General features: G+C 35.3%; 1 protein-coding gene across 2 annotated transcripts in view; it reads right to left on the bottom strand.

Annotated features, from left to right (window-relative positions):
• SOS1 (SOS Ras/Rac guanine nucleotide exchange factor 1) overlaps positions 1–26,519 on the bottom strand; it is a 127,860-nt gene that overhangs the window by 55,992 nt on the left and 45,349 nt on the right. For both annotated transcript variants that reach the window (XM_068964664.1, XM_068964673.1), the window contains exons 2-8: positions 20,225–20,350; positions 14,771–14,902; positions 12,543–12,707; positions 10,778–10,987; positions 7,715–7,858; positions 3,211–3,321; positions 3,038–3,136 (exon numbers count right to left, since the gene is read on the bottom strand). In XM_068964664.1, coding sequence (XP_068820765.1) covers positions 3,038–3,136; positions 3,211–3,321; positions 7,715–7,858; positions 10,778–10,987; positions 12,543–12,707; positions 14,771–14,902; positions 20,225–20,350 — 987 coding nt within the window. The remainder of the gene's footprint in view (positions 1–3,037; positions 3,137–3,210; positions 3,322–7,714; positions 7,859–10,777; positions 10,988–12,542; positions 12,708–14,770; positions 14,903–20,224; positions 20,351–26,519) is intronic.

Genomic DNA, 26,519 nt, shown 5'->3' with positions numbered 1-26,519 from the left:
TATATTTTTATTGTATGTTAAGTACTTTTACATACACTCGACCCAGTAAGATAAGCATTTCACAGATAAGAAAACCAAGGCTCAAAAGGTGAGGTGACTTGTTGCAGGTTACTCAACAAGTTGGCTACCAGTCTAGAATCAGAAAAGAAACATCAGACTCCTATCTAGTCCAATGAGCCTTCAAAGGTCACTCCATGCCATAGATAAATTATTCCAATTGTCATTGATGTCTTAAGATTTTGCTGTTCCCTGCTGATTTTATTTAATCATTGTTGAGTCCAAAATCACCAAGTCCACGTTGGAACTTGGAGTTATGGCAACAGCCAGATTAAAAAAATTTAGAGTTAGTGAGAATCATATTGTTGGAAAAAAAATCTTAAGACCATTAAGTGTTAGAAGGTCTTTCAGTTATTCTGATGGAAGAATTCTACGATAGTTTGCCAAAGTAACTGCCAGAAATACATTACAGTTTTTAAGGGTTTCATGGCCTATTTGGGTTTCCCTGGTGGCTCAGTAGTAAAGAATCTGACTGCCAATGCAGGAGATGCAGGTTAAACTGCTGGGTCAGGAAAATCCCCCAAAGAAGGAAATGGCAATCCACTCCAGTATTCTTGCCTGGGAAATCCCATGGACAGAGGAGTCCATGGAGTCACAAAGAGTTGGACACGTCTTAGTGACTAAACAACAACAAATGGCCTAATTAATTTGGGAATTAACTGCTTTAGATGGTTTTCTATAGATTGCTTTATTGCACAAGTTTACAAAGCCTTTTATATTCTAATATATACTGAACATTTCTAGGAGTGTAATTAAGGATACAGTTTTTCCCAAGTATACTTGACCACTGAACCCATGGAATCTTAGTTCACTGACCAGGGACTGAACCCAGGCCCTCAGCAGTGAGAGTGTAAAGTCCTAACCATTGGACCACCAAGGCATTCCCTCCCCCAGACTTTTAGAGTTTCTTATGGGACTAGCAGTCCATAGAATACACTTTGAAAACACTGCTCAATAAAATAATTTAAGCAACATACCAACAAATAGAAATGAAAGACAGTGAACACAAATAGTACATTAGTGCTGAGAAGGCAGAAGAAAAAGGAGTGATGACAATCTGTGGAATTAATTGGGCAAAATTTCCTGCCCTATATACTGTTAATTTTGCAATGAAATGTAGGCAGTAATATGAACAAGGAATGCAGGTGTTTACCAGTAGAAATCTTTTAAATTGCTGATAGATGCAATTATAAAATAAAAATTTCAATACCATAACTTAAAATTTTTTAAATTTAATTGCCTATATTTGGGGGAGTAAATAATTTCTCTTATACTATTAAGATAGGTTTTAATAGCCTTCTGAAACTTCATCAAAGCTTCTTGTTCTTACTTATTAATTAATGACTCCTTCAAGGTTCATACAGTCTTTAATCCTTCAGAACTTCATTAGAGTCTCAGGTAAAAAATCCCATTATTAGAGATACCATTATGAAGAAAAGGTCTATATAATAAACTTGTGTGCAAATGACCCATTCTGAGACTATGGTTTGTCATTCTTTAGAAAGAATGCTTCTTCTTGATTATCCTCTTAAAATAATCATCCTCTACTACTGAAGACCATAAAATTGTATTCTGTTTGCAGCCTAGAACAGAGAGCTAAGAGCTCCATAACTCTGCCTGGTGATTAAGTTCATCAACTTCCTCAGTCCTTTCCTGATTCAAACAGTCCTGCTTAAGAAATCTAACTCAACTCCAAGTTCCTACAATGTAGAAAGACCTGGGAAGGATGAGAGTTCCTTCAGTTTACTGCATTTAGAGGCTTTCTATTCATTCACTGATTCATTACAGAGAGCCCATTTCTTCATGTACTCCTGCAAACTATACATCTGATTTTTAATAATACATACTCCATAACAGCATGATATTAAATACAATTTTTTTCTTTAATGAAACTTTTTTTAAAGCTAAAGAAATAATAATAGTATTAATGCATATCATATTTTGTCTTTATGGGGCTAGCTCATTTTAGATAAATAAAATATCTTTATTATCTCATTTGTTATTTAAAATTTTTGAGAAAACTTGATGTTTTTTAGGATATATTATCCATAATCCAAAGCAGACATCATTAGTTACATAAGATATTTAAAAGTAAATCACTAAGGTACACTATTGAATTATAAGTCGCTCAGTTGTGTCCGACTCTTTGCGACCCTGTGGACTGTAGCCCACCAGGTTCCTCAGTCCATGGGATTCTCCAGGGAAGAATACTGGAGTGAGTTGCCATTTCCTTCTCCAGGGGAATCTTCCCAATCCAGGGATCGAACCCAGGTCTCCTGCATTGCAGGCAGACGCTTTAACCTCTGAGCCACCAGGGAAGCCCAATCCAAAGCAGACATCATTAGTTACATAAGATATTTAAAAGTAAATCACTAAGTTACACTATTGAATTATAACTTATACACACTAATGTTCCCCTTTTCCCTAGTTAATTTCAGTGCATAATAGGAAAAGAGGGGGAAAAAGCAAAATCCTTTCTTCTGTCAGTACTTTTAAAATTGAGTATTTTGAACTATAATCAAATGGGAAATATTTCACCAGGATTACTATAGTTTACTGTATCTAAACTAATAATAAGTAGTTTTTATAGGCATGGTTGCAAACTTAAGCTACAAAAATTAGGTGATTAATCTTCTCCATTACTTTGGCATTATCCAACATGTGGTCCCTTATCTAAGTCCCTAAATCTGCTGAGGTCCCAAGGTGGAGACTAGGATGCACAAATCCAAGATTGTTTCCAAACAACTGGCCATGAAAGCAAGCAGTGCACAAGATAAAAATATCTGATGACTGCTTTAAAATTCACAATTAAAACTGGAGAAAATATGCTTTGTAGATTCATATATATTTGCTTCTTAACTAGAAAAAGAAAACAAATATAGACATATTCTTGAGCACTCACATAATGGTTCACAAATAAACTGGTAAAAAACTGTATCACACTTGAATATTTTATAAGTAGAAGAAAGAGTTTTCTTACCTTCAGAAGTTCGAAGTAATGTAGACAGTGGTAAACAGGGGCTAGAAGTAGCCTGGGTAAAACATATTGAACAGCTTCTTTGAAACCTTCGCCTATTGACTAGAAAACAAAGTGATTTAATTTTTAAGTTTACTTTCCAGGCATCTTATATCTTAATCTAAAAATTACTATACCTGCAAATAGAGTGCTGCTCCAGGCTTTGATAACTGACTAAGGAAACGATCATGAAAACCAGGTCGCAGAATATCTCGAGCATATGATTCATATGGATCAAATGCCAGTTCCTTAGAAAATAAAAAGGGTAAAACATAAATAATCTTTCTCTATGGTAAAGAAAAATTAACCTACCTCCATAAACACTGCAGGTAGTGGGCACTTAAATTATGAGCACTTTATCACTGCACAATTACATATTTTTTTTAAGTCTCAAAGCAAAATTACATAGCTATTAATTTTACTAGAGTAAACCTAATATTCTCAAGTAAGAAAGAAAATGAATTTTTTTCTGATGAGTGATGGGATTCTAGCATGTTATGACACCTCTCATGAGTATTATGAACAAACATATGGGGGGATTTGGGATCTGGAAAATGAAATTTAGCCTGAATAATAAAGAGCATAGATATCTACAACCAGGTAAAGTATAAACATTTAGAATACTGGTGCCAAGCATTTACTTTCTCATGACTACTTCTTAGTGGTAGACTTACTTTCACATCCTGCAAGCTGAAAGTAAATTATTTATATCACCTAAAATCCACTGTTACAGTTTTCACAAAACAATTAAATACTTTAATTCAAATTGCCAAAAAGTTTTACCATCATCAATCATTAATAAACCAAACAATTCTAAAGGTTATAGTCTACTAGTTCTGGTGATTCCTGAAGAAAAAAAGTGAGAAGCTATTGTGATTTTTCTCAGGAGGTAGGATCTCCAATCTCTTCCATCCTGTGCCCTATTCCAGGTAAAAATAAAAACACAAAACCTCCAAACTATTATGAAAATAGTGTTGTAGATTCTAGCAAGAGCTCAATTTTATGAAGGGTAATTCTAGAAAGAGGAGGAAGAGGACATCTAGTGGAGGAATGAAAAAGAAGTTAGGAGTGAATGACAGAAAGTATGATGTTTATTTTAACTTACCCTGATATTTCTCAGACTTATTTTTTTAAGGAAAGATATATATATATGTGTGTGTGTGTGTGTGTGTGTGTGTGTTTTATCTAGCAACTATATTGAACCTACCTAATAGTTATAACACTATACATTTTCTCAGATTTGCTATATAGATAATTATGCTGATTACAAATAGAACAATTTTATTTCTTCTTTTCCTGTCTTTTGGCTAGTATCTCTATTACAGTGCTCAATATAAGTAGTGAGCGGCATTCTCCTACCGCTTAGTCATTAAATCTGTCTTTTATAGGTTTCTGATAGATATCTTTTACTAGATTAAGAAAGGTCCTTTCTATTTCTACTTTGGCCAACATTTTAAAGAAATTTCTGAATGACTTTAATTTTCTATGCTTTCTCTTATTTGTTGAGATTTTAATGTTAATGGGAAATATTATATTAATTTTTTAAAAACTTCAACCATTTAAGATATATCATAAAATATATCCTAAGATATATCATACTGGACACAGTGTTTTAGATTATAAAGAGGTTCATTTTTTTCTTATATTATTCTTTCCCAGTTTTAATATACATATACAATCCTAAAACTGAGTTGCCTTTTATGTTTCTATTTTTGATCTTCCTTATGAATCTATTTTAATACTTTCTTAACAAAAATCTTGCATATGTTTATTGGGCTTACTTCTGAATACCTTGTGGTTTTAAGACTCATCTACCATATTCACCTGACCTCTTGCCAACCAACTACCACTTCTTCAAGCAGCTTGACAACTTTTGCAGGGAAAATATACTTCTACAATTAGCAGGAGACAAAAAATGCTTTTCAAGAGTTCATCGAATCCTGAGGCATGGATTTTTAGCTACAGGAATATACAAACTTATTTCTCATTGGCAAAAATGTGCTCACTGTAATGGTTCCTATTTTAGTTAATAAAGATATGCCTGAGCCTAGTTATAATGATTTAAAATTCATGGTCCGAAACAGCAATTAACATTTGCACCAACCTAGTATTTCTGTGTCTCTGTTTTGGATATATGTCTTATAAGGGCTTCCCTGGTAGCTCAGCTGGTAAAGAATCTGCCTGCACTGCAGGAGACCCTGGTTTGATTCCTGGGTTGGGAAGATCCACTAGAGAAGGGACAGGCTACCCACTCCAGTCTTCTTGGGCTTCCCTGGTGGCTCAGATGGTAAAGAATCCACCTGCAATACAGGAGACTTGGCTTGGATCTCTAGGGGGCTATCCACTCCAGTATTCTGGCTTGGAGAATTCCATGGACTATATAGTCCATAGGGTCGCAGAGTCAGACATGACTTGAGCGACTTTCACTTTCACTTATAAGCTGCATAAAACAGACTTTAAAAAAACTAAGCACTTTTTTTAAATAGGCAAGTTTCAGCAGTTTGCGCATACTGAGTTACTAATGTAGTAGCGTAACGTAGTTGGATTTATTTGTATCATACTACACAGTCTGCCCTCTGTACCTGTCTTCCACATCTGCTGATACAGAAGGCTAACTGTCCTATACCGTTTTATATGAAGTTACTTGAGCACCCACAGATTTTGATATTGGAAAGGGGATTCCTGAAACCAATCCCCCATGAATACTGAAGGATGATTGTATTTTGTTTTCATTATCACTGCTTTCTTTGCTTCATTATTTTTTCCTATTATCATAGAAATGATTAAAAATTGTTTCTATAGTTTTTGTGCACTGTTATAGGTAGTACTTCTATTATTTGCTGATTTTCCTAAATGTTTTAAAAATCAAATACAGCTTGCTATTACTTATAAATTTTTTCTAAATTTTAAAGAGAGTTTAAAATTGTGTAAACTTTACATTCTCTTTCCCTGGTACCAGGTTTTCCCTGATAGCTCAGCTGGTAAAGAATCCACCTGCAATGCCAGAGACTCTGGTTTGATTCCTGAGTCTGGAAGATCCCCTGAAGGGACACACCACCCACTCCAGTATTCTTGAGCTTCCCTGGTGGCTCAGATGGTAAAGAATACACCTGCAATGCAGGAGACCTCGATTCAACCCCTGGGTTGGGAAGATCCCATGGAGAAGGGAACAGCTACCTACTCCAGTATTCTTGCCTGGAGAATTCCACGGACAGAGGAGCCTGGTGGGCTACAGTCCATGGGGTCGCAAAGAGTTGGACACGGCTAAGCGACTTTCACTTCCATGGGTTTTCATTTTCAAAGTTGTTTAGTTTTTCATATCTTCTGAAGGTAGGCCTGTATTATGCACTGAGAAGTTTAGTTCACTCTTCAAGTTAAAAAAAAAAAAAAAAAAAAGCAATTTGGTTTTAAAATCACGCAACAGCTTATAAAGTTTACTACTATGTTTCCCATCATTAGTTCTTGTATTCCTTGACTTTCCTCTGAGTACAACTTTCCCTCTGGCTGAAGAACATCCTCGTTTTTGAGTCTAGTTATGTATATTCCTTTTTTCTTTTTATACTTTATGACTTTTATGTGTTTAGAGCAACACTGAGGGGCTATAGTGAAGCTTAAACTCAGCATATTATTTTGTCTGAAAGTCTTAATTTGTTTTATAAACTCAACCCTGAGTTATAATAAAAGATATAGTTGATTTTAGAATGAGAACAAAGCAAGAGTGAGAAATTTCAGAATGACAATCAATGCTAACTTATTAGGGCTAACTTGTATATTTTAGCAGGTGAAAGTTACCATTTTTCTACACCCATGATCATCATCTAAGCCTTAGACTTGATTTTCCTATTCTAAATAGGAAATGCTAAGCAGACATGCTAAGTCATGTCTGACTCTTTTGCGACCACATACACTGTAGCCCAATAGGTTCCTCTGTCCATGGGAGTTCCCAGGCAGGAATAGTGGAGTGGATTGCCATTCCCTTCTCCAGAGTATCTTCCCTACCTAGGGACTGAACCTGTGTCTCCTGCAGTGGCAGGCAGATTCTTTCTATCACCATGCCACTAGGTCCTGGACTTCATTTTCTTTTCATAAATAATAATGCACGGTTACCATGTATTGAGTAGCTGTATGAAGGTGGCTAGATAAATATTTCAGGTAGGTTATTTAACTTTCACAAAATCCTGAGTCCTATTATTATCCTTATTTTACAAATATAGATAGGGAGGTTTAGAGACGTGAGGTAAATTGCCCATGGTTACATACAACTAATAAGTAGAAGCGTTTAGACTGAACGTAAGTAGCCTGACCTCAGGTCCAAGCTCTGTGGCCTCTTCATTGATAAGATGGCCAAGTAAGTGCGAGCTGTGGGATCTGAAAGCAGCTTTGGGATCTGCTTGTTTTTATAATGGGTGAGAGACTACTTTTTTCCTAAGTTTTATGAAATAACAGAACCAAATGCTGACAGTGACCCTTTGAGGAAGGGGCAATACAGCTGAGCAGCCAGTAGTTAACGTCTATGCTAGCTGGAAATAAGAATTCATATTCCAATTTTTATTCCAATGTACTTGGATCAAATCTAGGCCTTTGAACTGCATTTAGGCCTTCCAGAGGCAGACTTTTCTGGTGTATAATTAAAGTACTTACCTCTGCTAAGTCTTCAAAGCAGCTTCCTACTAATGGATGGGGACTGCCTTCATCTGTCATTTCCACAGTATCTTCTATATGGCCCAGTAATTTTACACTAAGTTCATGTATATCCACTATACGACTAAATATATTTTCTACATCCTGTTGGAAAGAAAAACATATTAATTCAGTTAGGTTGTATAATAAAAAACTTATTTTTAACCAATAATTCATTTTATAATCATGAAATTTAAAATGGCAGATATAGTGAAAAATTTTAACAACTTTACATGTACAAGTAAAAGACAAAGAATTCCTTTTGCAATGAAGTACAATTTATAGGTACATTGCTCTAGGTCACTGGTTCTCAAACTTTTTGGTCTCAAGACTCCTTCATACTCTTAAAAATTACTGAAAACTCTATTTGCTTACTATATTAGAAATTATTTACTATTGCCTTTACTACACTTACCATATTAGACATTAAAACCAAGAAAATTATAAATCTAATTCATTTAAAAATAACAATAAATAGCACTTTTATGAAAAGTAGCTAGGTTCTCTTAAAACAACCAAAAATCTCTGTGAGGGGAATGGGACTGCTTTACATTTTCTAACACAATCTCTAACACCTAGCTTAACTGAAGATAGCTGGCTTTTCATATATATATTTCTGTACTCTATCTGTTGTGATACATTGCTTTGATTAAAGCATATGAGGAAAATCTAGCTTTAAAAGACATGAAGTTGGAAAAGAGAGGACTATTTTAATAGTCTATTCAGATAACTGTGGATACTTTTTCCTTTTCCTGAATAGTTATTTTTATGGAGATACAAGTTATATATCATAAAATTCACTCTTAAAATATACTATTCAATGGTTTTCTTCAATCATTACTACCATCAAATTCTAGAAAATCATCATCCCCCCTAAAAACTGTATCCACCAGCAGCACTCTCCATTCTTCCCCTGCACACCCACTCCCAGTCTCTGGCAACTACTGATCTCACTTTCTATCTCTATGGATTTGCCTATTCTGGACATTGCATATATATGGAGTGATTATCTTTTTACAGTATTACACAAGTCAATATGTAGCTTCTTAAAGGTTTGTTGCAAGGTAGAATCTGAAACTATATAAACTTTGTAGTGTTAAATTAAAATCCACTGGTCTATTTTGAACTTTGAATGTTTTGGGATGTTTTGCCCAAGTGTGATTTTGTAGTGGAATTGCTAGGTAGTATGGCTAATTTATGGTTAATGTTATATGAAATTATCAAATTATTTTCCTAAGTATTTATACCAGATTACATTCTCACAGGTAATGTGGGAATTTTACATTCCCTAAAGCAGTTGCTCCACATTCTTTCCAACATCCAGTATTGTCAGTCTTTTTAATTCTAGCTTTTCTAATGAGTATCCAGTAGTGTCTCATAATGCTCTTAATCTGCATTTTCCTTATGACTATTAACATGTGTGGGGATTTGGCTCAGACGGTAAAGAATCACCTGCAATGCAAGAAACCGGGGATCCCTGGGTCAGGAAGATCTGCTGGAGAAGGGAATGGCAACCCTCTCCAGTATTCGTGCTTGGGAAATCCCATGGACAGAAGAGCCTGGCAGGCTAGAGTCCATGGGGTCACAAAGGGTCGGACACGACTAAATGATTAACACCATGACTACTGATGTTGGTCATCCTTTGACATGCTTTCTGATCACTGTTGTATCTTCTTTTATAAAGTGTTCAATTTTTTGCCCATTTAAAAGTATCAAGCTGTTTTTCTTATTACTGAATTGCTGAAGTTTTTTAATATATTCTGAATACAATCCTTTGGTTAGATGTATGTATTTGAAGTAGCTTCCACCAATATGTGGCTTATGTTCTTATTTTTCTGATACTGCTTTTTGAAGAGCAAAAGTTTTTTTTTTTGTCTTAATGCAGTCTAGCTTATTAATTTTTAATTTTATGGTTCTTGATTTTTTTGTGTCCTAAGAATATCTTTGCCTACTCTTTATCTCTTTCTCTTTTTAAACAACTTCATTAAAATATGATTTATAGGCAATGCAATTCATCCATTGAAAGTAAACAATTAAATAGTTTTTACTATATTTACAGATTTGTACAACTCATCATTTACTCCTTTATTTTTCAATGTTTACTCATTGTCATAACAATGACTGAACATTCAGTCTCAGCCTCTGTTGTGGGCACCACTTCTCCATCAGTCGTCCATGATTATGTAGGTACAGTTTTAGAAATTACTAGGTTGCAACTTCCTTAGACAATCTCAGCTATTCTTCCTTAGTACTTTTCTAGGACTCAATCAGGTTTGATTACTACTGTAAGATCAGTAATCCCTTCTCTAATTTCAGTTATTGGCTCCTTCCTTTGTGCTCCCCAAAATACTGTTGTCATACTTCTGTTACGGTAATCAGCACGTAGCACATTAGCACAGACTTCTGTTATGGTAATTAGTACTGTATTGCAATTTAGAGTTGACATCTCTGTCTTGACTAGATTGTACTTGAGAAAAGTAAATAGTTTTTTATTTATCTTTGAATCTCCATTGCCAGGTAGGCATCTAACAATACAGGCAGCACTGATGCAGTGTTGGTTCAATGATGCAAATGAGTCAAATTAAACACAGAAATCTCCCACCTAAACAAGAGGCTTTATTCTCTGGAATTCATGGAAGATTCTGTGAATTCATTTATACTTACATAATCAGTCTAGCTTAGATTTTGTCTTTTAATTCCTGGTGTTTAATTTATCAAAACTGCTGTAGCAGGGGGAGGGGAGAGAGGCTCAACAGGGAGCAGATATACGTATAATTATGGCTGATTTGTATTGTTGTGAGGCAAAAACCAACGTAACATCGTAAAGCAATTTTCCTCGAAATTAAAAAATAAATTAAAACTGTTGTAGCAACTTCATTTGTGATCACAGTCATGATAAATTAAACCCTGCACCGTTTTAAAAATGGACAAATTAGCAGTCATGAACTATACAAATTCAAATTTGAGTAGTCATGTAAAATTAACAATACACGCAATGACATACATTCACACAATGATACTTACATTAGCTGAAAACAATTTTGAATTGGAGACAAAGGGCTCTCTAAAAACTTTTATAATTAGATTAAGCTCCCTTATGTATTGTCGAATTTCTGCCATAAATGCTTTTACCAAATCATAGTAAGTCTGCTCTCCTGAGGTGGAAGGCTCTTCATCAGTTAAAGACAATATATTTATATCTTCCACATCTTGATGAAACATATCCATCAATACCTGCATAGTCAGAGATATAGAAAACTGTAATAAAATATGAATCTACAGTCAAATTGGAAGTTAAACAAAGTCTGTTATTTGAATAGAGCTCTTAAATGACGCTAAACAGACACACAATAGCCTCTTCTTGGAGATAATGCTACTGCTCCCTCTACAGCTTCTCTAAGACAAAATTTTACATCTGGAATCACAAACTGCCTTCTCTAAGTTCTCTGTCAATACTGGTATCTATCTGTCTGTCTCTCTTGTTAATCTACTACTTCTAATTTGCTTCCAAATCTTGTCTTGGATTTCTCTCTTAGTTTCCTCTGTTTCAAGCCCTTGGCATCACCATTTCATTCTAGGGCCTCACATAACTCATATTTGAATAACTCCCAGGTTTCTTGGTGATTGAGCCAAGTAAGTCCCGGTTTTTCCCCCCAAGAAGTCTGCTCCTCCTCCTCCTCCTCTTGCTGATCCTCATCTTTTCCCTCCTGTGAACTTCTACATCATTATCCCTGTAACAATAAAATAAGATTTTACCTTGTATCACTTTCTGCTTGTTTCACAAATATAAGTACCCTTTCATCAAATCTACAGCCTTATTTTATACATCTCTTGCATCTCTTCTCTGTGAGCTACATACATACTCAGAAATATTTTATCAGTTCATTTAAAAGTATCAAATATTTTATATTCATTTACTCTTTTAAAATACTTATTCATTAAAAAATAAAAAATCTGAAATCCTTCAGGTCTGGTGATTTTCACATTCTGAAAGAACAATAAATACTAAAATATATTTAACTGGATTAGGTAATCAAAAAGACTATTTCAAATCAATAACAGAAAAAAGGGGATGAAATACTTTATTAGAAAATATTTTCTTTTCTGAAAGATCATATTTATTAAATAAAAATACTGAGGTAGTATAGTCCAATGACTTAGATCTGGAGTTCAAGTCTAGGCTTTGAAACGTCTCAGAAAATTTTGAACCAGTTTCTTTATCTCTGTGAACTTCAGTTTCCCTTTTATAAAATGTAGATAAGAATATCTACTGTAGAGGGATATCTTAGGGACCAAATGAGATAAGTCACATACATGCTCAACTTTCAATAAATGTTTGCTAACCTTATCATAGTAAAACCATACTAGCAGTATCTAAAGAAAGTCCATACTAGCAGTATCTAAAGAAAGTTAGGCACTGAAATAAAATTATCAAGAGTTCAGTATTTGTACATTTTCAAAAATTGTTTTCAAATAAATCCATAATCTTCTAGTTCTTCCAATCCAAATAAAAACTTAAGAAGTTCACTAATAAGAGATGAATTACTGTTATTAACCCTACATGCAGCAATACAGAAGAGAAAAGCTACATGACATATTTAAACACATTTTAGGACTCTATATATAAACTTCATTTAGATAAAGTGATATCTGGAGTTTTTGCTATTAGATTACTAAAAGTATAACCTAACAGACAATATACAATTTTATTCTGTCTGAGCAGTATGTTAGCACCCATTTAAGTCAGAAATAAAAATACAAGAATAGAACATATAGATCAGTATCTTACCTTATCAGCACACATTGCCACTTTAATATCTTGTTTTGTAATTTCATAATGCCGTATATTTCGCACATAATTCCCCACCAGCTTCAAAATGTCTGCGGAAATGTATTCTAATACTGCTACTATGTAAACAGAAACCTGGTGGTCAATTTTATAACCTAGGACCTCCTGAAAAATTAAAAGAAAAGAATGTTTAAAATTATTTACTGTAGATTTGACAAACTGATTTTTAAAAAATGTATACAGTTTAGCATAACTTTTACCAATGCCTGTGATTATCAACAACATTTAGTTATAAAGTGGCACATCTATGAATAATACACATATTGCTATTTGAAAATGTAAGGTAAGAAAAGGTAAGGCAAAATTATCTATGATCATGTAAAATACTTAAGAAGTACAGATAACTATAGAGATAATCCTTCAACTAGGAAGGGAAGCCCAAGTCTGTGGAAGGGGAAAATGCTCATTGTTATCTAATTCAGAATACCTGGAATTAATAATGACAAGTGTCTTTTCCTTTAATTGGTATCTGGGAATATCTACTATCCTTATACCTCTATCCTTCTCTTCCAAAGGAAACTGGACTTCCTAAAAACCTAGTGGTACATTCCTGGTATCTAATTTGTTTCTATGGAAAAAAAATTCCTATTGTGTCCTGCTAGACAACATTGGTTATTAAGGGCACATTAAACAGTACCACTATCCAATTTTGAAGAGTATGGGCTTTTGTGGGCCTGATCAATTCGCATAGGAAAATAGATTCTATTTTCTAAACAATCCAGTTGAGAGAAAAACTTCAAAATAAGTTTATGTATTTTATAATAACCTTAAATGGAGTACAATATACAAAACTGACTATGTTGTTCACTGATTTATAACATTATAAATCAACTGTAAGAGAATCATAAAGAAGTGCAACAACTAATAGCTTAGTAATTTTTTGTAAGTTGCACTTAACATCCTCAGACCAGATGGTAAGATACAGGCAGATATTTCTGTTCAGACAATAAAGGACAAAACATAACTTTTTAATAGTCTTAATCATACAAGTGTCCAGCCAGACTTGAATTTCCTAACACTATCACTTAGAGTCCTGTGAACTTGGACAAAAAGTTACTTAACCACTTTCTGCTCCGTTACCTCATCTACAAAGTGGGGATGATAATAATTAACTCTGTTGAATAATAAAACTTAGACATGATATATAAAAGTATTGGCGTTTTGCTTATATTATAGTAAAAAATTACTGACATCAGAAGTATTATTAAGGTTTTAATTATTCTAATACCCATATTTTTTATGTGAGCTAATCAATAATGTCATTAAATAAAATACAAATAATAACATTATTAAAGTTTCCAGCAGTTATTTTTTCTATTAGTTCTGGAGAGATTCAACTGACTGACTAGACTAATATAAATGACAAGTAAGACTAGATAGTAGGGCTTCCCTGGTAGCTCAGCAGGTTAAAAATCCGCCTGTAATGCAGGAGACCCCAGTTTGATTCCTGGGTCAGGAAGATGCCCCGGAGAAGGGATTGGCTACCCACTCCAGTAGTTTTGGGCTTCCCTGGTGGCACAGATGGTAAAGAATCTGCCTGCAATGTGGGAGACCTGAGTGCGATCCCTGGGTTGGGAAGATCCCCTGGAGGAGGGCATGGCAACCCACTCCAATATTCCTGCTGGGAGAATCCCTATGGACAGAGGAGCCTGGCGGGCTACAGTACAGTCCATGGGGTTGTGAAGAGTTGGACACGACTGAGCGACTAAGCACGGCAAGACTAGATAGTATAGGTGATCTTTACGGAATTTTTTTTCAAAGATGACACATGGCCCAATGGAAATCTCACAGAGGTCCCTACACTTCTAATGATGTGAAGGATTAAAATCTGAAGGATTTATAGGGACAAGTATGTCTAGCCAATAGAAAAAGGAGTTTTGCAAACTCTTTGAGGTTCTGGTAACATCTGAGATCAACAAAATTCACAATTATAACTTTCTTAGTCCTTTCAATTTGATGATTACTGTGGGTATGAAACTACTTTAAATCATGTTGCTGAACGTATACTTTCCTATTATATCATCCCTCCCAATGACATAAACTCCTGGAAAAACTAAAATGAGAGAATGTCACCCTTCAGTTGACTCTATTATCCATAAAATATGTGCTTGAAAATCATGGGTTTTATTTTGCTTTTAAGAGGCAAGAAGGTAGTATTTCAGCTTTACCTTTAACAAAGGATGGATTTTTTCTACTGGGAGAGATAAAGGGTTTCTTCGCTTCCTCTTTTCAATAGCCGATTGGGCATCAGCTATTGCCCACTTATCAATTGGATGAGGGAAACTTTTTTGAACACGTTCCTTGGAAAATAGGAAAATAAAAACTAAGCAACAAATATATTAAATAGTGTTCTTCACTTATAATTTACTTTTAAAAATCAAAGAATACCAAAAGCAGGCGGTATAATTTATACTACAAACATACCTAAACTAAGAGACAACTATAACTGCCAAAGTACTAGTTTCTTAGTTAGGCAATTAAGAGTCTAAACGCTCCTTCTATTAACTGGGGGAAATCATATTCTGAATTTCTACTTCACCATGATAAAGCTGATAATAAGAATGAGCAGAAGCTATTTCAAACATTATTACATAAAATTTAAAGGAACAAGATCTAAGTTCAAAAAGCAAATATCTAAATTCAATTTTCATTTGTCCTTTCTTTCAACATCAATTATAATCTAAAATACCATTTTGCACTTGAAACTTTTAAGAATTGTTTTTCTTTATCCATCATGCAAAGAGGTACTAGATTTCAAAACTATTTGTAAAGCATGGAAATCAAGGTTTACATTAGTAACAGCCAACTTTAATACATTGTAGTTTTATCATTAGCGTTTCCATCTTCCACAGGTCATTAACTTTCATCGAGATACTTCATTTTAATGTCTAGCACTCATTCGGTTAGAATTTCCATTCAAAGTTAAAGAACTCATGTTAATGTAAAAACTGAATTTCCCAACTTTAGTAAACTAATATAATTCATTTCAAACAAAAGGTACTTTCAACCTCTGAAGTTTCTTAAATCCACTTTCAGGATATCATAATTACAACCAGTAGAGGTCACTATTACATAATTTTAACATGTATTTTGAATTGTTCTATATTTAGCCAGTAATATGTAAAAATTATTAGGTAAAATTATAATAAATGTAAATTGAAAGTCCTAGCAATTGCTATTGAAAAGATCACTATGTGATATTCTGTAGGAAAAAGGACACAGTAATTCCAGGACACGTTATGAACAAATTTATGAATTGAGAATAGTTTAACCTACTCAAGTTTAATAAATTTTCTCTTCATCTAAGGCAAAGTCAGCTGTCAAATGTAAGAAGCGATCATTTTAATTCTAATAAAAGAAATTACTGTAGTTAAAAATGGTGTTAACAAACTTTTTCAAATGTCTAGTTGAAAAGCTATTTGCTAGGAAATGGCAACCCACTCCAGTGTTCTTGCCTGGAGAATCCCTGGTGGGCTGCCATCCATGAGGTCGCACAGAGTCGGACACGACTGAAGCAACTTAGCAGCAGCAGCAGCAGGATACTATAACCTATATAATAAAGGCAATACAAAGGCCCAAAATACTGGGGGAGTTTGGCGAGTGAAAAAGGAGTAATAAAGGAATGGGGAAAAGGGTGGAAAGGAACGTTCAAAACAAGAATTCTGTCCCTTTTTTCCAAGTCACTACTATACACTTGCTAATCCAAAAATTACGATTAAGAGATTCTGGACTAACTTTACCATAATTCTCAATTAAAAATTTCATATTGATGGGTTTAACCCATGGTTAACTGAATAGGTAGAGGTATAACCATGATTACAAACCTTACAATAGCATAACCCTAGAGCTCACTGGCAGACATGGGGGTGGGCAAACTTCAATGCATAGTAAGAAATAATAAATTCTTAATACACTGGAAAAGGAAATGGCAACCCACTCCAGTACTCTTGCCTAGAAAATCCCACGGACGGAGGAGCCTGGTGCAAGCTACTGTCCATGGGGTCGCAAAGAGGTGGACACGACTAAGCGACTTCATTTTCTTTAATACATTTTACATCACACCCTTGAAATCACATACATAGTAAATGGAAACAAAGTTTCTTAAAATAAAACTTTCTTTTACTATAGGCAATGCACTGATTTTTCCTATTCATTTATAAAAATTTAGTTGGGCATAAGGGGTGATAACCGAGAGAGAGTCTAGTGGTGGTAGAAAGCTGCGAACAGAACAGAAGCTGAACTCAACCTACCAATTCTAAATACACTTAACATACATTTTTGAAAAAAAAAAAACCATTGGTAGAATTACAGAGGCAAACAGTAGGCAGGGGTTGAGGTAGAAGAGAAAGAAAACAACCACAATCCCTTCTCATCTCAATTTTATCCACCTAATTCCAAGTTTATCTACTGTTTTGAGAAAGAAGGAGAAGGAAAGTCAGGAATGATAAAAGAGAAGGCAAGAAAGGGAAAATAATAATGATGAGGAAAACATTTTTAACTTATTTATTAGTATATTACTGGACTGTTTATTTGAGAAGTATTACCAAAGGTTATGGGAAAGACTGATAGGGTCAAAAAGATACCTTGATTGTGAAAAAGGCCAGAATGAAAGAAATACTTTATCTCTTGTTGTGGAAAATTTAATTATAATTCTAGAGCAAAATAAAATTTCTTTTTACAATTATCTTATATAATTTAAGGTAAAGAAGCCCAAGGAGAAATGGTCAATAAAAGATCCATGAATTATTAAAGTCTATTACTCTGCCACTTTCAAGATTAACAGTTTTGGTTTAAATTGAGACTCTCCACTAATATTTAGTGGCCTTGGGAAAAATAAAATATAAAGAACTAGGTTCACAGTTCAGCTCTGTCTCTTATTAGCAGAACCTGTCTCTTCCTTTACATGATGAAGGTGTCTAAATAGATAATCTTGAAGATTAATTCCAATACAAACGTTCTAGGCTCTATGAAAATTCCTATACATGCGCTTGAGTGCAAATAATCAGACCTGGAGGCACTTTTAAAGTGCTATTAATAAAGGCTTAGAATGTGTAAGAGAATTTTTTTTTCTGCCTAGAAAGGTAGAAAATAATGAGAAATCACTTTGGAAATCTAAATGTGAGTGACAAACTTCTTAGAAACTACAAAGATTCTTTAGGAACGAAGGAAAAGAAAAAAAGTTGAAGAAAAAAAATGAAAGGAAAAGGAAAGCCAACTTTGAAAATTTAAGGATATAGTTCACAGGGTAAAAAGAAAAGTCTAAGATGAAGGAAAAACAAATAAAAGGGATCCAAATTGGGAAAAAAGTATTGTCATTGTTTGGCAATGACATCATACTATACACAGAAAATCCTAAAGATGCTACCAGAAAACCACTGCAGTTTACCAATGAATTTGGTAAAGTTGCAGGGTACAAAATTAATACACAGAAAGCTGTTGCATTTCTATATACTAACGACAAAAGATCAGAAGTAACAATTAAGGAAACAATCCCATTTATCACTGCATCAGAAAGAATAAAATACCTAGGAATAAACCTACTGAAGGAGGCAAAAGGCCTGTTATTTTGAAAACTGTAAGACGCTGATGAGAGAAATCAAAGAGGATACAAACAGATGGAAAGATATTCTGTGTTCTTGGATTGGAAGAATCAATACTGTCAAAAGATCATACAACCCAATGCAATTCCTATCAAATTACCAATGCAATTTTTCACAGAACTAGAACAAAAAAAATTTTTTTATTTGTATGGAAATACAAAAGATCTCGAATAGTCAAAGCAATCTTGAGAAAGAAAAACAAATCTGGAGCAATCAGTCTCCCTGACTGCAGACTATACTACATAGTTACAGTCATCCAAACGTAACGGTACTGCCACAAAAACAGAAATATAGATCAATGAATGAGGATAGAAAGTCCAGACAGAGACCCACTCACCTATGGTCAGTTAACCTATAGCATCCTGCTTTTGAAACTATATTACCTTACGAATCTTAAATTCTAACAACTTTGTCTCTGATCCCAATCTATTCTTTTTCTATCAGGTATTCTAGTGTCATCAGCTCTCTGATCTTATTGGGAAATCCCTGTTCCCTCCATGTTTTTCCAATCTACCTGCCCCTCTCCTAACTGACAGAGTAGTTCACTGGAATGTATGCCCTAAAGTTTAGACTTTCTGGATTAGAGTCTTGGCTTCACTACTTACTAGCTATATCCATGGGCAACTTATTTAACCTCTCTATGCTTCAGTTTCCACATTAATTCATTCAGCCTATATTTCCTGAGTGCCTTCTCTGCGCCAGACATTGTTCTGGGTACTGGGGATCTGGTAGTGAATAAGAATTTATATTCTGGACCTTATAATCTAATATAGGAAAAACAGTACTATCTTCATGGGTTTATTAAAAACTTTAAATGAAATATAAACACAGAAGTGTTTAGAGCAATATGATACTATAGCAAGCACTCAAAAATCAGCTGTTATTAAATTTCATTTTTTCCCTTATCCAATTTGATTCTCTGATGCTCTTTCCAGCTGAGCTTCCTATTGGATATAACTATGTATCAATCCCTAACCGCCTCAGGAGAATCCAGCAGGGATACACCTCCTCCCCAGCCGCTGTGTACCACAAAGTCATTACATTCTAGTGTGTTGTGTCCTGAAAAGGGTTGTAAAGCACTGCTATTACTTATTTCCACAACCCTCTTGCCCTACTGTTCTGTCATTGTATAGCCACAGTGAAATACCATTCAACTTAACTGTCTTTTTTGAGCCCACAAAATGACCACAAAAGAAATGTCACAGAAATGCAAAGATTTGTACACTATACATTCAAGATCTTCAAAGTCAAATGACCTTACATCATTGCCAGAAAACTCCTTTTATATTTCCAGCTCTGTCTCCCATTTTCTATAGTTGGTACTTCAAACGTTCTTTCTTCTCTTCTCAAACCTGACTCCGTAAGAACTCAATTTAGAAGAAGCAGCTGGCTCTTCTTCTGAGAATCCAAACTCAAGCCTCAAAGTCTGCATTATTAGTTTGCTTTTTGTTTTTTTTTTTATGGTTTCCCACATACCCTTTACTCACAGGACATCACATTATGTTATTGCCTATACATCTGCCTGTATCTCCACTAATCTACAAGCCATAAAAAGACAGGAGCCATGTCATATTTGTGACATCTTCCTTCCTAGAATTTTGATGTTTCCCTCCCTTCAATTGGTGGGGAGGGGTTCACTTCCTATCTAAAAATACACAGAGCACTGAAGATCAAAGGATTGGCTGAAATGCTTTTGAAATGATAGCTGACTTTAAGAAATAACAAGAAAAAAGAAACACTTGGATATATTCCACTCTTAAAGGTATATCTGTCATTCTAGCCTCAAGAAGTAGTATTTAGAGGTCAACAAAAGTTGACTTTAGATTAAAAGCAAATAATGGAATAGTTTGATTCAAAAACATACACAAGCTAGCAGACACTCAATACAAAGTGAAAAGAAATCTAGTCATCATTTTAAAAATACCACATAGACGCTGTGTGGAACTGAAAAGCAAACATCTCCCCCCTTTATTGACATTACAATAAACACACATATCAGATATAAGGCAAAATTGATCATACCTCTACATCTGAAGCACTTCGGGGTTGAGCTTGGCATAGCATATTTAATAGTTGCAAAATTAATTCTTCAACATACTGAAGAGCATCATCACTAGACTCAAGAGTTGGATGAACTTGCCCCTGAACCTATAAACAAAAAGTAATTAAAGGTTTGTTTAATCTGATTAAATAAACAAAGCAAGTAATTTTATCAAGTGTGGGGTTTGTATTCAAGAACATAGTCTGGCTTGCAAATACAGATTTGAATGTTATTACCCTAGCCTGAAATTGTTAACCTTTTTCCTAGTCACATGCACCATACATGCTTATTGACATGTTTCTAGAGATTCAGATACTTAATTACAAAATTTCAAAAATTTTTTCTTAAACTATGCCTATCCTTAGAGTGTGGGAATACTGAGAGGGAGGGAGAGGCTGAGCTAAACGATGTGGTTTACATGGTTTTTGCCAAGAACCAGTGGTAGGTAGAATACTGGCTCAGTACAGTGCTTGGGCAAAATTGACCTCCTAAGTGTCCCTTGTTTACCTCTATCTTTCCTACCAAATCGTAACATTCAAGAGGCCTATATCTTTCTTTTTTTCACCAAAGTAACTCCAGCAACTAGCACTGTACAGGGCACATAACACAAGCTAATAAATGCCTTGAATACAAAGTCACCCCATATCAAAGGACACAAAATAGGCACTTTTGACAATGAGAGACTGTCCATGCTTCAGGAAGATAACTTGGTGGTCACCTATTCATAAATGCCCAGCACTCTTTACCTTCATTTTCCTCAACCATTTCTTTGAAGGCATCTGAGCCACCACTCTTCATAAAACTTAAATTTTCGTAACCGGCAAGACAGTCTTTACTTGCATCCCTTTGTCACTCATTATAGGTCAAAACCACTCCCTACTTTTTAAAATGGCAGCAAAATAAAATTCAGAAGACAAACATGTTTCAAAAACGCTCAACTCTTCAAAGGATGGTAGAACTCTCACTGGATTAAAGTAGACAGTACTCACTAACCAAAAGCATTTAGTATGGTCTATCTTACTATATATACACTTCATTAGCTGAGGGCTTCACAGCCTCAGTGTATGGACAGATTTTTTTTTTTAATCAAGTGTACCATATAATGAATTTTTTAAACATATATTTGAAGTACACAGATATGTATACAAACATATATATGCACTTACACTTTTTAAAATATTTTAGAAGCCAATAACATTATGACAATGTAAAACTGTGTGAAGGGGGCTATGTCAACTATAAATAATAATTTATTATTATTTTACGGGCAAAGAAACTGAGTCCCCAAAGGCGTAAATCATTTGCCCAAGAACTTTTTGTCATCTCTGGTATAGCAATTATCAACCTGACAATAACTGATCTGCTTACAGATCCCCCACCCGATTAGATGACTGAATGCTTGTGCAGTTAAAATAATGGATGGAGTACAGACCAGAACCCAGATGTTTCTCAGCTTTCTATTCACCAGCCATAACATTCTGTGTGTAGGTAACAAACTTGGTAAATGGATTCCTCTTCAACACTAAGCATGATTGTAAAAATTTTTTGTAAAACAAAACACAAATGGAATTTTTGATAACAGTTTTACTTCTATACATAGAACTGCATGCCCTCATTAGTTTAAACTGTAGACACCCTTTACCTTCAAGGCTGACTTATCTTCCTTGAAAGGTGCACCCTAACACTACATGACAGGCTTTTTCTGGTGGTGCTGGGGGAGGGGCTCGATTTTTCATTTTTTAAACTCTCTCTTCTTATCAGTGACACACAATCCCATTTGTTTGTTTTTATTTCTTTTTCCATTTGTTTCTTATAGAGTTACATATTTTCCTTCACCCCTCAAAAGTGGAGTCCATCCTTGTCTGTCTGCTCCCTCCTTCTGTTCTTTCCCCTAACTAATCTCATTTACTTCCAAATTTTTACCACCTACATGAAAAGTTCAAGTGTTAGTTGCTCAGTCATGTCTGACTCTTCGCAACCCCATGGACTGATGACTCCAAATCTGATTTTTCTCCCCAGTTTTAGACCCATACACCAAATTCTGGGCTAGATATCTGCACCTATCCTACCAAAATCTCAACTATGACATGGGGGATAGGGAGAGGAACTTATTACAAAAGTTGAACAAGGAAAACTATCTTATACATAGAATTATATCTCACAAATGAAAAACAACATAGACAGGCCCTAGTTTCAATAAGACAGTCCTGGAAAAGTCGCTATAATTGGGGTTACATTCCTATTCAAGGATCTAGCATCACATAAAATATAGCTATACATTTATAAAACCATCGAATTTTAGAAGGGACTATAGATGTTATTTCACAGTCCTTCTATAAACTGTGGAAAATTCTGAAAGAGATGGGAATACCAGACTACCTGACCTGCCTCTTGAGAAACCTATATGCAGGTCAGGAAGCAAAACTTAGAACTGGACATTGAACAACAGACTGATTCCAAATAGGAAAAGGAGTATGTCAAGGCTGTATACTGTCATCCTGCTTATTTAACTTATATGCACAGTACATCATGAGAAATGCTGCGCTGGAAGAAGCACAAGCTGGAATCAAGATTGCCGGGAGAAATATCAGTAACCTCAGATATGCAGATGACACCACCTTTATGGCCGAAAGTGAAGAGGAACTAAAAAGCCTCTTGATGAAAGTGAAAGAGGAGAGTGAAAAAGTTGGTTTAAAGCTCAACATTCAGAAAACGAAGATCATGGCATCTGGTCCCATCACTTCATGGCAAATAGACGGGGAAACAGTGGAAACAGTGTCAGACTTTATTTTTCTGGGCTCCAAAATCATTGCAGATGGTGATTGCAGCCATGAAATTAAAAGACGCTTACTCCTTGCAAGGAAAGTTATGACCACCCTAGACAGCATATTAAAAATCAGAGACATTACTTTGCCGACTAAGGTCCGTCTAGTCAAGGCTATGGTTTTTCCAGTGGCCATGTATGGATGAGAGAGTTGGACTGTGAAAAAGGCTGAGCCCTGAAGAATTGATGCTTTTGAACTGTGGTGTTGGAGAAGAGTCTTGAGAGTCCCTTGGACTGCAAGGAGATCCAACCAGTCCATTCTGAAGGAAATAGTCCTGGGTGTTCATTGGAAGGAGTGATGCTAAAGCTGAAACTCCAGTACTCTGGCCACCTGATGCGAAGAGTTGACTCACTGGAAAAGACTCTGATGCTGGGAGGGATTGGGGGCAGGAGGAGAAGGGAACGACAGAGGATGAGATGGCTGGATGGCATCACTGACTCGATGGACATGAGTTTGAGTGAACTCTAGGAGTTGGTGATGGACATGGAGGCCTGGCGTGCTGCAACTCATGGGGCCGCAAAGAGTCGGACATGACTGAGCGACTGAACTGAACTGAACTGAAGTGAAAAAGGAAACACCCACAACCTTGTAGCTAACGAGCAATGAATGCTGAACCTGGGCTTCCTGGTATCTAGGGCAAAGCTCTTTCCAGTAAACCACAGACTGTCAAAGGTTGGAGGCATATGGGGAATGTCTAGTAGCTCCATCAGCATAAGGAATAGAATGTCCATGAAATGTATCTATTTATATAGCGGGCTTCTATATAAAACTCGGCTTTGAGTACGTGGTCCTACTTTAAGTAACACCAGCATACCATACATGTAAATGCAGCACTATGAATCTTATCATCTGAACAGGTAAAATCATCTTACCCACTCAAAATGGGTAAAATGATCTTCGATTACACAAAGGATCCCATGTATTATGTAATATTATAAATACACTAAAAACCTGACATAAAGCTAAATTGCTACAGGTTAAGAAATATTAAGATAAAAATATTTAATCAACAATAATTCTATTTAACTTTAAAAAATACCCAAGCCCTTTGAAAAAGTGATTTAGGTACCTCGAAACACATTTTAGAAAGTATTCAAGAAAGTGTAAATCTATCGGATTACATTTTTAAAAACGTCGTTTTTCAAGAAGACCCTTGGAAATTATGTAATTCTTCATTAATACAGCTCTATCTCTAGCTGCTCTTCAGTTTACACTTTGCGCTGAAGCAACTCATACTATCTGCAGTTTGTGAAACATGGCATGCAGTTTTCACTCACACTGTTCTCCACGGCTATCATTCATTCTCTTGCCCTTCTGTTTACCTATTTGATTTTCAAAACCCAGATCTCATCTCATTTGGGAAGACTTCTTTGTTTCTTGTCTCTTTCTAAGGCAGTATTAATCTCATTCATTTAACTGATTTACTGAACCTATTAAATGCCAGGCTGGATATATAGAGATTAATCAAAAATTGCCCCGGTCTGCGGGCCTTATATTCTGCTCTGCGCTAATCCTTGTACTAGGCATCACACTTTTGTTACTGGGTTTGTCCTATTGAATTATAATTACTTGTTCCCTTGTAAATTTCCTCTACTGACGCTCCCATTAGGCAAGGCCTTGTTTATCTACTTACAGAATCATTTTCTCTTTGTTTTTCACACTAAACCTCTGACATTCAGGGAACACTCAAAGCCTCTGTGTTATAGGGGTGAAAGTAATAAAATATCTTTTTCTCAGAATTAAGAGTGAAAAGGGGTGGTAGTGAAGGCTACAGAGTCTGGTTGATTTCAGGGGCATAAACCTTTAAAGCAGAAATCATTCAACATAAAGGCAGTCAGAACTAAAATCAACATTTATTATGCAGAATCAATTCAACTGTATTTAGTTACTGTGTTGAAATGCTTATGTTAAAATAAAAAAACACCCCAGACGATGATACTGCTTGTAATTCAGTCACATATAGTTAAAATATTAAGTTTGACACGTTGTATGATACATGAAATCTTAAAAATTAAAATTCAAGCAGTTTTATTCACCGATGGTTGAACTGAATTGAACTGAAAGTCGCTCAGTTGAGTCCAACTCTTTGTGACCCCATGGACTATACAGTTCATTAAATTCTCCAGGCCAGAATACTGCAGTGGGTAGCCTTTCCCTTCTCCAGGGGATCTTCCCATTGATGGTTACTAAGAGTCAAATAAAACCTATCAGGTAAATAAACTGAAAAAAGGATTAGGCTTAAATAGAAAATAATGCACGATGTGAACTGTTCATCTAAATTTCTAGACATTAACCTTTATCACATCTTAAATCTGTCAAACTAGGATCATAAAGTTCATTTACACAAGAGACTAATAAATTATTTTAATTCCTTAAAAACAAAACAATACTTCAAAAGCCTCTAACTGAAAAACAAGGGCAATGATAAATGTTTAAAGATAAGCAGAGAACCAATTCCTGAAATACAGAGATTGTTTTTTATTATTTCAAAGAAGATGCTGTTAAAGAGATTTCTTTAATGAGCAGGCAGAAATAGCACTTCCTATACAGATAGGATAAAAAAAAAAAAACAAAACAAAACTTCTCTTCCATGAGATAGCAGTTACAGCTGAAGTGTTCCATTCCATCTAAATGGTACTCAAATGAATCTAAATGGTACTCAAATGATCCAAGACTATACAGAAAATGTTATACTGCCAAATTTTATGACAGTCTTTAGAAGCTATCTACAACTGATATTCACTAAAGGTGTGTGTGAGTACTTACAATATGCATGACATATTTATCAGTGGGTGGAGGGGGCATTAAAAGAATGAAGAAAACAGTTCTTTCTCCCCCTAAACTGGGACTCTTACAGAAAATTTTTATAGAAAGTCTACTGCGTATAAGGTGCTATTTTAAATGTCAGTGATCCAACAGTGAACAAGATACACAAAATTGCTCTCACTGAGCTTATATTTTAATAGGAAGGATCCAGCCATTTACTTTTAGTTTTTAAAAATAGGATCTTATTTTGAACCTCAATCTACTGAAATGAGAAATCAGTTCAGTTCAGTCGCTCAGTCGTGTCTGACCCTTTGCGACCCCATCAATCGCAGCACATCAGGCCTCCCTGTCCATCATCAACTCCCGGAGTTCACTCAGATTCATGTCCATTGAGTCCGTGATGCCATCCAGCCATCTCATCCTCTGTCGTCCCCTTCTCCTCCTGCCTCCAATCCCTCCCAGCATCAGAGTCTTTTCCAATGAGTCAACTCTTCACATGAGGTGGCCAAAGTACTGGAGTTTCAGCTTTAGCATCATTCCTTCCAAAGAAATTTCAGGGCTGATCTCCTTCAGAATGGACTGGTTGGATCTCCTTGCAGTCCAAGGGACTCTCAAGACTCTTCTCCAACACCACGGTTCAAAAGCATCAATTCTTTGGCACTCAGCCTTCTTCATAGTCCAACTC

This window comes from Capricornis sumatraensis, chromosome 1 (genome assembly GCF_032405125.1).
Source record: "Capricornis sumatraensis isolate serow.1 chromosome 1, serow.2, whole genome shotgun sequence".
Taxonomy (NCBI): domain Eukaryota; kingdom Metazoa; phylum Chordata; class Mammalia; order Artiodactyla; family Bovidae; genus Capricornis; species Capricornis sumatraensis.
Note: the sequence above shows the minus strand (reverse complement) of the source record. Positions and strands in the feature narration are given on the sequence as shown.